This window comes from Sceloporus occidentalis, unplaced genomic scaffold (assembly GCF_023333645.1).
Source record: "Sceloporus occidentalis isolate IW3139 unplaced genomic scaffold, rSceOcc1.0.p SCAF_231, whole genome shotgun sequence".
In the NCBI taxonomy this organism is placed as follows: Eukaryota; Metazoa; Chordata; class Lepidosauria; order Squamata; family Phrynosomatidae; genus Sceloporus; species Sceloporus occidentalis.
Genome location: NW_028317211.1, coordinates 386,233 through 401,143, shown reverse-complemented (window position 1 = coordinate 401,143; position 14,911 = coordinate 386,233). Strand labels below are relative to the sequence as shown.

At 44.4% G+C, this 14,911-nt stretch overlaps 1 protein-coding gene across 1 annotated transcript in view; it reads right to left on the bottom strand.

Annotated features, from left to right (window-relative positions):
* Positions 1-7,502: 7,502 nt before the first annotated feature.
* The window catches only part of LOC149276685 (MAM domain-containing glycosylphosphatidylinositol anchor protein 1-like), a 127,600-nt gene continuing 120,191 nt past the window's right edge, over positions 7,503-14,911 (bottom strand). The window contains exons 19-20 of the mRNA XM_089503372.1: positions 9,182-9,366; positions 7,503-7,554 (exon numbers count right to left, since the gene is read on the bottom strand). Of these exons, the coding sequence (XP_089359498.1) occupies positions 7,503-7,554; positions 9,182-9,366 (237 nt within the window). The remainder of the gene's footprint in view (positions 7,555-9,181; positions 9,367-14,911) is intronic.

Genomic DNA, 14,911 nt, shown 5'->3' with positions numbered 1-14,911 from the left:
TTAATCCGACACCAGAAACAAAAGGATCACAGCAGACAGCGCTACCCGGGATCTCTAACAGTTTTTAGATAGCAGACCCATGGAGATTTATGGCCGATGCGATATCAGCAGCTTCTGACTTAACAACCTGCATTTAGCCGGCGTGTTTTATGGACGCAATCGACTTTCGTACCAGACAAATATCGCATCCCTTCCACAGCAGAAGTTTTTTTTTTTATATATTTTCATTTTAAACAAATATCAACTGAGAAATTTGTCCGACAGACTCTGTTTGCTCGTAGCACGACTCTCCCCTATTAGTTTAGAGTTTTTTTGTCTCGTATTGAAGGGTTGTCACTTTTTCTGCGATTTTAGACATTTTCGCCCCAAATACATTTTTCACTGCGGAGCGCTTGCTGAAGTTTGGCAGTGTTTCTCGAACTAATTAGGGCTGACACATCCAGCACATGTTTTCAACATTTCTGCGCTAATTTGCTCTGACACCTGACAAGTAAAACGGGACGACTTACTAAATCACGCCTCTGCCGCGCGCCGCGCCATCTTACCGGAGCAGAACGTCTCCGTCATCTGCAGCTTTGTCTCCAGCTTAAAATAAATAAACCCTTTCTGTACCAGACATGGAACCCGGGTACTAAATGTGCCAGCGTGTAATTTTATTATTACTCAGGCTTTCATCTTTAAGAGACCCTGCTCCCCTATGCCGGACCCCATCAAATACATTTCAAGTAAAGGAAAGGCCATATATAGGACAATGGCGGTCTGATTGGGTTCCAGTACAAGAGATAAGGGACAGCATATGCATACCTGGGAACTCTCCGGGTTTGACCCGGAGATTGTCGGGTGATCGCTGCTCCTCTGGTTCTCCAGGTCAAGACCCGAATCCTCAGCCTTGACACGCCGCGCTCCCCGCCCATTTTTCCTTTAAACGGGGGTGTTTCCTGCTGCCATCAGCGGGAATGCCTGGCCACGTCAGTGGGAACACCCACTAACATCAGCGGCACCGCCCACCGACATCATCGGGACTGCCCACCGACATACGCAGGTCCATTTGACCCAAGAGCTTCAACCATGGCAACTTCAGCCATACCACGAGCTTCTGGTCTTCTCACCCCCATTTCCCCATTCATTTATTTAAATAAAAATATATAGATAACCAAATAACGGAGTCGAGAGTTGCTCTCCTGGTGTGGGCCCTTACACTGTCTAATTTGCACCAGTTTACAAAATTGAGGATTTTTAACCAAATCCAAAAGCAACATTTACAACATTAACTCGTCCAGGACGTCAGACAAAAGTCGGCCTCCCAAGCAGCACAAAGCAACCCATCGCATTTTCTCCAAATTTATACATCTCATGCTCTTTGTCCCCAAAATGCCCCGTTGTCACGGTTTCTAATACAGGTTCAGAACCATGATTTTTTCCTGAAACAATACGTTGTGTAGACAGCAGGGGTCGCTGAGGGGTCTGGGCTTACAGCTGCTGAAAGAGAGAAGAAAACTGAAAATATGTTTAATTGTCAAAAGTTGCAAAAGTTTTTCTTTTCCTATTATTATTACTATTTCAGAAGCTGAATCCTGAACCGTATCAAATGAAGGACACAATTTTCCGCTTAATTGCTCTCACAGGCAAGCTCCGTTCTTAATTAGAAAATCTTTTCTAGCCAGCTTCAGGGCGAAAACATATTCCGCAGCGTGAGAAAAGGAAGGATTGTTAGTTTTCGTATTTATTTTTCTCTATTCCCAATGAACAATGAAAGAAAAGGGAAAAAAAAGCAAAAACATGACAATTTGGTCAATTTTTTACTATAATATTCTTTTTGGAGGAGAACTGTGACGGAGAGCACAGTAGTTTATCCCAGTAAAGCTAATTTTTGTTTTAATATTTATTATAAATGATATTACGTTGTTTATTAGTGTTTAACTATGTTTTATGTTATAGTCTTTCGGCTAAATTCCTCTTTGCTAAAAAAAATAAAAAATGACTACTTTATGTAACTGCTTCTACAAATATTTTACGATGAGGTCATGGGAGAAATGAATAGGTTGTTTTTTCTAAAAAAAAATATACTTAAAAACTATGAAATAATCTTAAAATCAGGATGAAGAAAACAACATGAAAAAAAATAGTTTTAATTCCAATTGAAATGAATGTAAAAAAAATTTGAAAAATGAAATAGGCTATGGAGAAAAAGAAAACCGATTGGCGAGGGCTTCCTGTCCAGATGACCTTGATGAGTCATGGCGGCCATATTGGACAGCTGTTTCGATTGGAATCTCTTTACCGAGATGATCTTCTGTTTGGAATTCATTCACAAAGCGTTGTGTTGGCGGACGTGTTGACTCGTTCAAGCCAAGTCCAATGAGTTGCTTGAAATCAAGCCGCTCATCTACGCGGTAACATTATTTTACCCTCATCTCGGTCGCGGTTCAGGTTGACTCCGCCGTAGCGAGAATGGTCACAATTTGTTTAATTCAAAGGCATTCAGCATGAGTTGGCATGCAACTGGAACAAAGGTTCTAACCTGACAAAGTCAACTCAACACCTAAGATAAACTATATGGCAACTCGACAGATCTCATAATGTCCTATTTGACAGCACTCAGCGAATCTTAGCAATAACTCGACTTTTTCATGGATAGTTGAGTTGACCCCAGTTCATGACCAGTTCACCCAGATTGGTTTTGAGTTTCACAAAAGGGAGAAGCTCAGATACTTTCTAAGGTCACTTTGGGGACAAGTGGGAGAAGATCCCTCCAGCCAACACTCAGCTCACACCCGTTCATCCAGCTTGTCCATCCAGTTGGATATAAAGAGGACCTCAGACGTCCCGGGGTATCTGTGTCATATTGGACTGGTAAACCTGAGCTTTCCATCTGGATCGTTCCACTTGGATCCTCAAGAGATGCTCATTGATTCTTCCACCTGAGTTTCTCCCGAAGCCTTACAGGATTAACAAGCGTCTTGAGTGCGATATTGAACGAAATCCGTAAGAAATGGCTTTTTCTTAATGAAACATAAGATTTTTTTTTATCCCCTTCCTAGAACCTGAAAATGAAACAGGGATTTGACATTAAAATCAATTTTCTACAGTGTTTGAGGCCCAAGAGACCTTGGCGATGCCATTAGGTTTGTAGAAATAGCGGGTTCTGTTTACAAGTTCCAACATCATGATTTTATGAGAAGTCCTGATGGCCTCATAGTAAAAAATTGAATCAGTTCTTGGCCGGGATCATATGCTGGTAATTACTGATACTCTCGTCTGCCTTAGCTCAGCTCTCATTAAAACGTCCTGGCTGCATGCGCAAGGCCATAATTTCAGGTTTCTGTTCCCCGCTGTCTCTCTCTTCCTCTTCTTTCCCTTCTGTCTCTTCCAGCTTCATATGGAGCTGAACTTCTGATGATCGGATCTTTATTCTGAGTGTCCGCCCTTTTCTTTTAAAGCCTGATTATATTCACATTTCCAGGGACTGACGCTTCTGTGCCCTCGGAGCAGATGCTTTGCTTCTAAGAGGAATCCCCCCGTTTATTGCATCCCTCTAGGAAGCTCGGATTCATGTGGACTGATAAGTATCTGCCTCTCGTCTGCCACGTCTGTCAAAAAACGTCTCCTAGTCTGATGTCAGCATACACACACCGGCCCCATAATTCAGATGCAGTTTCTGCCAAATTCTTGGAAAAAAACAAAAAAACCTTTTTTTGAGCATTAAGTCTCTTTCTGCATTGACTTTCATTAGCCAGAAGGTCCGTCTGGGTGATTTAAACCGAGACATTCTAATGTTTGTCACAAGGCTATGCCAATGAACTCTGATGTTTGAAAATGAAGTCCTTTTCCCCATAGACTCTTATTAGTCAGGAGGGGTCATTTAGACTAAGGCATTCTACAGAATGAGGTGTGATAAGTACTTAGTGTGTTTGTCTAGTCTACTTGTTCTACTTGGACTTAAACAAAGAGCCGCTGTAGAGTTGTTACAGACTTATTTGTTTTAGAAACCTTGTTGCAGAATTAAAAACAATAAATTAGGTGGGAGTTTCGGTTCCAGTAACCTCACTATTTAGGACGTCTTCAGCTCCAGAGCATTGCATTGCAGGTTAAGATGGCAGAACAAGTTACAAGGTGACCTTTACTGACACCCTGAGACATATTGAAGGGTCCCTGTCTTCTTTAAAAGTTAAATAATCTCTTCCAGTGGGTGTTGAGTAATCGCAGCAGCATAAATGAACCGTCGATGTCATTAATTAGGGATCTCAGCCAGACGCAGTTATTATCCGTGGAGTTCTGCAGTGAGAAGAAGAAAAAAATAATAAAGCATTTTATTGCCAGAAAACTTTCGGAACTGGAGATGTTTTGATCTAAAGCATATTTCTTAGTCGCCATTCTAATGCCAGGTCGTGTTGCCCCCACCATGTTGGGTTGATGTTAATTTAGCAGATAGCGGACACATTTTCAATCCTGATTCTGTGATTCCTCCTTGCGGTATTTTAGGTTAACTCTTTTATTTTCACATTCGTGTGCCAGGGGTGTACCAAGGGCATTTGACACAGGGGTGGTCAGATCCTATATTTGGCTCTCACATTTTAAAATGTAAAAACACCCACACTCTCACTCACTCTTACTTATTTGCATTCACTCTCTCTCACACTCTCCTCACTCCCTCCCTCACACTCTCATCCACACTTTCTCACTCTGTCACGCATTCTCTCAATGTCTACCTACCTTCTCTGCCGACCTCTTCCATGTTTTCTTTTCAGCAGCTTTGCTTCTTCTCTTGCCTTTTCTTCTGTTTCTTTCTTCTACCTTCTGTCTTCTTTCTTCGTCTGCTTCTCCATAAACCCGGAGCACTCTGTCAAAAGGGCGGAAGACTCCTGACGCACCCTCCCTCTCCCCTGTTTGGAGACTCTGGGCAGAGGCTGTCCTTGTGGCTCGGACACCACAGATGGGACTATCACATCCACCATATATACTTCTGCCACCATGGACATACAAACACAGAACCTGCTGGCAGATCGGCCCCATTCGGCCCCCGACTAGTCGCCCGTTTCTCCTGCTGTAAAGACTCAAACCCTAACCAGTCGTTGGTCTCGTCTTAGATTCAGGAGCCGTATGTCTATCCCATGCATGTTTAATACCCTCACTGTATTACCCTCTACCACCTCTTCTGGGCGGCTGTTCCACTTATCTATGGGGACAATTCTGCATCTCCATTTAGACGTATACATTATTAAATACGGTATATAACTGTCCCACGGTGCTATAAGCCTGGAATAATATAAAGCTACAATGTCTGACATTACGTTTCAGGGGCCGGTCCAAGATTCCCGTAACAGACTGTTGTGGATATCTAAACGTTAACAGATATTTATATAACACCCTGGACTGTCATTTATATAATATTTGCAGCAATTTCCTTTTCATAAAGATTGGAAAATATGGAAACCTGGCAAATATTAACATTTCTCTCCACTCCTCATTTCTATAGACTTGAAACTCTCTTGATACTTTGAGAGCGTTCTCCTCATTCCCGATTCTAACAGATTCTTGGTTTCCTCGGAGCGACAGTCCTAATGTCACCGGGATTCAGCGCTGTCTGGGAATAGGGTGACCCGAGGCTTATAAATTATTCACCGCTCTTTGCTTAAGAAGTCCTAGTTAATGAAACTGAACGGAGGAGTATCGACGTCGCTCTGACAGTCCTTTCTCTTTATCTCGTGGTGATTCGGCTGAGACCTTGTCAGACATTGGGAACATTAGGCTTTCTAAAATAACCAGACATCATGAGTTATCACTCGCCGGCTCCATTACTGTGAGGGAAATCTGCCTTCTCATCCATCAATTCCTCTGAGTATTTAATCGACAACCTACCCACTAATCGACTTATGAGAAATGTCTTATTATTATCCTTTATTTATATAGCGCCAACTATTCCTGCAGCGCTTCTTACAGTCCCTGCGTTCAAAGAGTCTGATAAAACTAGATCTGACTAACTAACTGATACATTAGGGAAAGAGGGCTCGGCTCGCAAGCTGACAGTCTACAGATATGTGGGTTGTCAAGTAGACCCAGAAGGCTAACCATTTATCTCGTCGTTGGAACTCCATCTCTAACGTTACCCGTTCTCGCGATTCCTTAAATGAAATAATTTTGTTAGCGCAGTGGAGCTGGGGGTTGGCAGGACTTCCCATCAACCTCATGGGGGAGTCTTGTGTTGTCCTAATGTGTCGGGAGGCGGCTGGTATACACACAAAAAAAGAGACAAAAACCGTCGCAGCCCCTCGGTAGCAAAAAGGGTTGCGCTATCGACCCATCGACGTGCTGTGTTCTGTCACCCTCATAACCGCGAGCTCTCCAGGTTTGCCCCGGAGTCTCTGGGTCGGTTTCTTCTTTCTCAATGAAGAGGAGTGGTGTTTGGCCACACCCACACTCCCTCCTCCGTCCTATCCGTTTAAGGCTTACTGGCCCTTCCTCCATGAATGGGTAGCCCCACTTCCACAATTGGCTAGTCATGCCCCTTTACGACACTCCCCAAAAGTGGGAGGGCTCTAGGTGCCCCAGGAAGTTCCCAGGAATGCTACATGTATGTACGATCACATCTCTTGGACCATTTGGATTTGAATTCGCCTCTGGGGATACGCCTTCATATGCAGTAGCGCATCCTCTTATAGAGAGAGCCTCAGTCACTTAGCATACGGCGAGAATGCCAATCAAATGAACCACTGTGTCAATAAAATGAAAAACAGAAATATATATGCACCAACAAAAATAAAGAAACATGCCAGAAAATAAAAATAACATAGGAAAAAAACCCAACAAGAAATAAAGTAAAAAGAAAAGAAAAATGCCAGAAAATAAAAATAACACAGGGAGAAAAAAACAAGAAATAAAGTAAAAATAAAGAAACATGCCAGAAAATAGAAAAAAAAATCAAGAAAGACATAAAAAGAAAAATGGAAAAAAATCTATATAATATAAATGAGCGTGAGTGCACTAAATGCGAAATAGGAAATAAAAAAAAAAAATTAACAAAACCGCAAAAATAGGCTTGTTTTGTGTACAGATACTCGTAACTGTCCAGCGTCTGGAATTAATATTATTTCCCCAAAATCCAATATATATTGGCCTTAAATTTTCATGGATCACGGGCAGACAGGAGAAAAGCTCAGTATCGATCCCTCTGCTCTCCCCGAATTTTCACTTGTCTCTTTTCTCACTTGCTTAACACATTTGAAGAGGCAGAAGAACATTGATGAGAATGGCAGGCCGCGCATGAAATGTTTTGTCCTGAAATAGATTCTGTTCGCACCTTCCTGGTTTTTATGTGCAGGAACACATTGAAAAAAAATCATTTGTCCGCATGCGAGGGTTGTGGGGTTATAAATTCTAATGACTTTTTTTTTCTGTCTTTTGTAAATTCTAATGACTTTTACTTGTTGTTTTTTTTTCTTGTCTTAGAATAATTGTTTGCTTTGGTTTCAGTGCATTATCCGTCTGTAACAATTTCTGAGACTCTACGGGGAGAAATGCATGTAGACGCCATAATTGGCCATGAGCACAAACAATCTGCGGAACAATATAGCAGCAAATTGAACTGTTTGCGAAACGCGCCGGCGAGGGGGACTGATGAAGGTTTAGAACGTGGCATCTTTGCAAAGAGGGTCAGGAAAGTGGATTTAATGAACATTTTCAGCAGATCTCCGTGTGTTTCATTTCAATCCGATGAGTTATTGTAACCAGATGCCGGCTGAAGATATTTATCAGGAAGGAACCGCAGAGGCTGTAAGATGGAGGCGCTGTGGGATCCCAGCCTGATGCTTCTTGGGGCCGAGTAGGATTCTTGCCATTAAAAAGAAACATAAAACAAACACCTTGGTTCAGAATAAAGTATGTGTATAATGTATAGATAAATCAGTGACCGGCCCCCTGTATAATGTATAGATAAATCAGTGACCGGCCCCCTGTATAATGTATAGATAAATCAGTGACCGGCCCCCTGTATAATGTATAGATAAATCAGTGACCGGCCCCCTGTATAATGTATAGATAAATCAGTGACCGGCCCCCTGTATAATGTATAGATAAATCAGTGACTGGACCCCTGTATAATGTATAGATAAATCAGTGACCGGCCCCTGTATAATGTATAGATAAATCAGTGACCAGCCCCTGTATAATGTATAGATAAATCAGTGACTGGTCCCCTGTATAATGTATAGATAAATCAGTGACCGGCCCCTGTATAATGTATAGATAAATCAGCGACCGGCCCCCTGTATAATGTATAGATAAATCAGCGACCGGCCCCCTGTATAATGTATAGATAAATCAGCGACCGGCCCCTGTATAATGTATAGATAAATCAGTGACTGGCCCCCTGTATAATGTATAGATAAATCAGTGACCGGCCCCTGTATAATGTATAGATAAATCAGCGACCGGCCCCCTGTATAATGTATAGATCAATCAGTGACCGGCCCCTGTATAATGTATAGATAAATCAGCGATTGGCCCCCTGTATAATGTATAGATAAATCAGTGACCGGCCCCTGTATAATGTATAGATAAATCAGCGACCGGCCCCCTGTATAATGTATAGATAAATCAGTGACCGGCCCCTGTATAATGTATAGATAAATCAGCGACCGGCCCCCTGTATAATGTATAGATAAATCAGTGAGCGGCCCCTGTATAATGTATAGATAAATCAGTGGCCGGCCCCCTGTATAATGTATAGATAAATCAGTGGCCGGCCCCCTGTATAATGTATAGATAAATCAGTGACCGGCCCCCTGTATAATGTATAGATAAATCAGTGACCGGCCCCCTGTATAATGTATAGATAAATCAGTGAGCGGCCCCTGTATAATGTATAGATAAATCAGCGACCGGCCCCCTGTATAATGTATAGATAAATCAGCGACCGGCCCCTGTATAATGTATAGATAAATCAGTGACCGGCCCCTGTATAGTTAAATCAGTGAGATGCCCTGTATAATGTATCCTAAGCCCTGTTATGATGGAAGGGTGGGTAGAGACCGCTGCACCCTGTCCATGAGCTGGAGCCGTTTGACTTCCCGCAGGTGATAAGAGTTTATAAGGAGCACTTTTGCTGCATATTGTAAAGTAGTAGCGAGTATCTTCCTCTCCCCCGCCGCTGGCCCTCTCATCTGTATGCGATGCGCTCCGGCACACGTGGTGACAGCGAGCAGGGAACATCACGCCCGGCGTGTCCGTCTCAGCGGTGGCCCGCGTGTGAGCGACTGCGAGTGATTCTGCCTGAATATTACTCATTTCTGAGCTCGTTGGCATGCCTGAGCCAGAGACGATCTCATTAGCCGAGGCGGCTTTCTCATCTCCTCCTCCCGCCGGGCGCTCCTGGGTGGCGGATCAACCAAATCACAGACTCTCATTACGTTGGGTGGGATTACTTGCCAAGAAGGCTCCGCTCATCCTGGAAACCTTAGGGAGCCAAGCTGTGGCTACAGAAAGCCATTAATAATTCAGAGCGACCACATAATGGAAACGCGGCGACTCGGACAATCAGGACGTAACTTTCTGTTTAATAATCTCTGTGAGCTCCGAGTAAACGAACGCATCGCATTAGCCGAGGTGGCCGGCTGGAGAGGACGTTCTTCTCGATGAGGAACAAAGCCGCGGTTCCTGCGTAGCTTCAGCTCCCTTTCAGCGTCTCTCGTTAATCAGGCAGCAGACAAACATTGGAGCTGACAGAGAAGATGCATTCGGTGGCTTTCGCATTCTGATGACCTGATGGAGCTCAGGCTTCGTTCTTCTTGTAACCCTTTGGGCGCAAACAGCGCGGGGTCTTGTATAAAAAGTCTCCTTATTCGATGTTTTTTCTTAACTCTGGATCTGCACGGCAAATACTGAACAAAACCGACCGACCGAGAACAAAAAGAGGCAACAATGTAACTTTTTGAGTGCAAATGTTTCACGCGCGGAACAACCAAAGACAGGACAAAGCGCTACACGAGCCGCTAATTACTTCTCAAAGTGAAAAGGAACATCTTATATGGGAAACATTTTAGGGTTTTACTCTCCGTTCTCGTTGCCTTGTCGTTAGAGAATTATTATCCAGGATTAGTTACCCTTGGCAGAGCTCTGTGCCCAGAGTGCCCACCTTGTATAATCCCCCATGCTGCCCCCCCCCTCAGAAGCTGCAGCGAACGGAAAACTTATTTTAGTTCTTTATTTACTTATTTAAGTTATTTAAGGGACACACAATCCATCGGATTCACTATAATGTATACGATACCTGTGTGATCCCTTTAGATTTATGGTGATGTCCCACTTGCGAATGCATGAGGGATTCTGCAAAATTTTATAATTATTTGCCCCTTTGCTCACCCCCCCCAGCTATTTTCCATGCGAAAGGTGCAATAAACTGAATTTATTAGCTCCGAGATATCTTTAACTATCAGTTCTTTAGTGAATAGAATTTAACTTCCAGCAACACTCAGACTTACACAATTTGCAGAAATAGATAAAAAAAAAAAAGAGTTTTTCATATATCGGATCAGGTATCGCTGGGGACTAACCGGATGGCCGGAGCTTTTACTGACGCTTCTTATCCCGAAAGGAAATCAGACGGCACTAAAATGCATGGAATAAATTAATTTAACATCTTCTTCAATAAGTAATGTCTTTGGGTTTCTTCTACACTCCGGAGGCTGAGGAGTAATAGAACATAACTCACAGCACTCACAGGCAGACACAGAAGTCAGAACAATCACAACGCAATTTTTTTATGTTTAGCCCCCAAAATGACTATTTTTGTAATATAATTTAGTGATCCAGTAGCATTTTTACAATAGAGGGACAGTGAAAATATTTAACAGTGGCATGAAAATGCACTGGATACAATGTGATAATGAGATTAACCCCTTAAGGACAATGGGCGGCCCCTAAACCCATTCAAAACAATGCATTTTGAGCCCGTACATGTACGGACTTTGTCATTAAGGGGTTAACACACGCTAAGACTGGGGAGGGAGCCCTGCTCTAAGAGCTCACACCACAACGACCACCTCGTCACCACTTTAACCACCTCAGCTTCATCATACCCCAATAAAATACATTCACAAACACAAAGGCCACTCTCAGCCATACTGACACACACTCAAACCCAAAGACCTCTCTCGGCCATGCTGACACACACTCAAACCCAAAGACCTCTCTCGGCCATGCTGACACACACTCAAACCCAAAGACCTCTCTCGGCCATGCTGACACACACTCAAACCCAAAGACCTCTCTCGGCCATGCATATCACCCACTCAAACATAAGTTATAATAAAATGTAAGTTCAATTTAAAGAGTGTCGGTAAAATATAGCTTTGCTATCCTCCGCTACGCACACCTCAGCCAGACAATGAATTACATTTAATATATAAGTGCACACATTTTGCAGCAGCCGTTGTGTTTCCATCCATTTAATCTGCTTCGTGAAGTAAAGATTCCACACCAGGCTCGGATCGGCCAGCGTTTCCCTTTGTGCCTCCCGCTGAACTCGACCACCTCTCCTCTGGTCAATCCAGGCCCTAAATATCTCCACATCATGTGTCCACCGTTTACCTAAAAGTGCCAGGGATTATTTCCATCCTTGGTCCATTCCTGATATGTACTTCAGCAATGAAGGGGTTAAACACATACAATTCTCATCCCGGGATGACTGTCAAAGCCATATATGTCACAATATACACAATGTCGATGAAACAATCTCTAGCGCTAGAGGCTCATGCGCGGTCTGCTAAACAATTCGGGATGAAAACAGGAAGCGGCTTACAACTTCCTGCTAGGGTGGCCAATAACAATGCAGTCTGCACTGAGGGATCATGGGAAAGGAAGGAACACGTGCATGAAATGCCCCGACTATGTCCTCGTACGCACTCGCATTCACACACACGCTTCTTCTGGCTTCAGAAATGAGCCTAGCCTCACCCCGTACATGCCGCCGGCACAGAGTCCCTCTAAACCAACGAATACGCCAGGCCAAATGAAAGACTTATGTGGCCTGCAGGCAAATAAGACACACAGACCAACTCTGTTACCCTCTTTACAAGGGTTAAATGTTGCGGTTCTAATAATAATACCAGGGATGGGCTAATTTTACAGATTTAGGCTCATTTTCTGTGGAAACTCAAAACATCGGCAAAAGTAAAAGGATTAGGCGATGCCGGTGCCGCGGATCAAAGCGCTTTGGAATGTTTGAATTCCTCTCGGTTATTTTGTGACGCCAATGTTTGATGCGATGGGTTCTGACAGACGCGTTTTATCCTGGGATCAGAGTTAAGGATTTGGCCGTTTCATGTTACCGCTCCTCCGTAGAAAGACGGCTTCTACAGCGATTGGTCGTATAGCGACTTAACACTTTACTTGGCTGATTTTGTTGGCAAACTCGGGACTGTTTGCAGCTATGCTACTTATAGTTTGGCGAATAAAGCCCTGTGAGCTTTCTATGATCTCCCTTTTTATGGAGCGGTGTATATTACTGACATATTCCCCGTCCGGATATTTTTGTCCTCAGTACTACAGCTGTGATGTCACAACCCCCCCCCCCCACAGAAGTAATTAACATCCCTCTCCAGCTCTTCAGAACGAGCTGAGATTCCAGTACACAAGAAGCTTATTTTAGGCTGGATCCTGAGGAAGCGCCCGGACGCCGTGAATTATCATTGCCGGGGCTGATTAAACATTTCTGCGCAGGTTGTGTGAAGCCGTGACACGCTAATAGTCACCAGAATGAACTCCGCTCGGGAAAAGTTCCTGATGTCAGCTGCTATTAGCGCTTAAAGGGCTTCACGTTCCTAACAAATAAGACGCTGCCAGAGCTGGTTTTTCCAACAATAAGGGGTTATTACAGCAGGAGGCGGAACGCGAATTACAGTCAAAATTGGCCAATTGTCTGCAAAAACACCAAAAAAACAGCGAGAAGGACTAAGAAAATGGAGAGCCGCTCGGCCGTGGCCGTCGCATCTCGCGGTTCACCCCTTATAATTTGTGCTTTTTGGAGAATATCTATACAGTGTCACAGGACTCTTTTTTTTCATAATTTTTGTTCCCCGTCATTTTGAAAGAAGATAAATAAAGCACTTGGTTTACTAAGCCGATCTTCCCCACCTGAAAGGCCTCCGTTTCAATACGAAAAAATTTCAACACAATGCTACAACAGAAATTGACAGACCGAGATGCCACCGGCGCGTATGTTAAAGGGTTAAAACTATGATAATGCAAACAAAATATCGAACAAACTTATTGGAGAGAAAAAAAAATCACAAACCTTAGTGCATACCTCCAAAGTGTCCGTATTTAGTTTGCCCTTTCTTCTACCCTGAGGCCCCCTTTTCCTCCCCTGATGCCCCTCTCTCCTCCCCTGATGCCCCTCCCCCCAATGCCCCTCTTTTCTAGGAGGTGAGAATGTTTGCTGGGTATGAGGGGATCGCAGGGTTCTACAGCCCTAAAAGCCCCGATAATGTGTATAGAAACAGCAGGAAACGGCTTTATAAATGAAACGGGGCAAATAAACGCCATTATTCTCCTAAATGCCCCCTCAGACACATACATACATACACTATTTAACAAGAAGTTCATGATCTGCTGACAGGTGTGATGGCCGGGTGTCCACATACTTTTGGTCATATAGTACAGCTAGCAATAGGGCACAAAGTCACATAAAAAGTCCCCAGCCACGCATTTTATGTTAAGAGCGATGGTTTTCCGGGACATGGCCAGAGGTAGACTTCACGCTAGGGCTGCAACTAACGATTATTTTAATAATCGATTAGTTGGCCGATTATTTTTTCGATTAATCGATTAATCGGATAAAAAAAAACAATATGCAAATTTTTCGTTTATTTAAAATAATTTAATGAACTGGATGTTAAAAAACAACTTAAAATTTACATTAACATTCTTATTTTGTTATGATGTAATAAAAAAACAATATTTTCAAAGTACAAAAACCCAAACACAATATTTATGAAACAAAATAACCCCAAACATTCTGAAAAGAGGTGGACTATTACTGTTCAAGAAACTTTGCACCCGGCACTTTGCACCCAGCCCTGGCACTTTGCACCCGGCACTTTGCCCCAGCCCTGGCACTTTGCACCCAGAACTTTGCACCCAGCCCTGGCACTTTGCACCCAGCCCTGGCACTTTGCACCCAGCACTTTGCACCCGGCACTTTGCACCCAGCCCTGGCACTTTGCACCCAGCACTTTGCACCCAGCCCTGGCACTTTGCACCCAGAACTTTGCACCCAGCCCTGGCACTTTGCACCCAGCCCTGGCACTTTGCACCCAGCACTTTGCACCCGGCACTTTGCACCCAGCCCTGGCACTTTGCACCCAGAACTTTGCACCCAGCCCTAGCACTTTGCACCCAGCCCTGGCACTTTGCACCCAGCCCTGGCACTTTGCACCCAGCACTTTGCACCCGGCACTTTGCACCCAGCCCTGGCACTTTGCACCCAGCACTTTGCACCCAGCCCTGGCACTTTGCACCCAGAACTTTGCACCCAGCCCTAGCACTTTGCACCCAGCCCTGGCACTTTGCACCCAGCCCTGGCACTTTGCACTGTGCCCCTGCACCCAGTCTCCAACTCTGCCCTGCACCCAGCCCTGCCCCCACATTCTGCCCTGCCCCCACACTCACACCCTGCACCCACTCTGCTCTGCACCCACACTCACACTCTGCCCTGCACCCAGTCTCCAACTCTGCCCTGCACCCCCACCCCCACTCTGCCCTGCACCCAGTCTCCTGCCCTGCCCCCACACTCACACCCTGCCCTGCATCCCCACCCCCACCCTGCCCTGCACTCAGTCTCCTACCCTGGCCTGCCCCCCCCACCCCCACTCTGCCCTGCATCCCCTGAAACCCCAACCCCACCCCCGCGAACCGC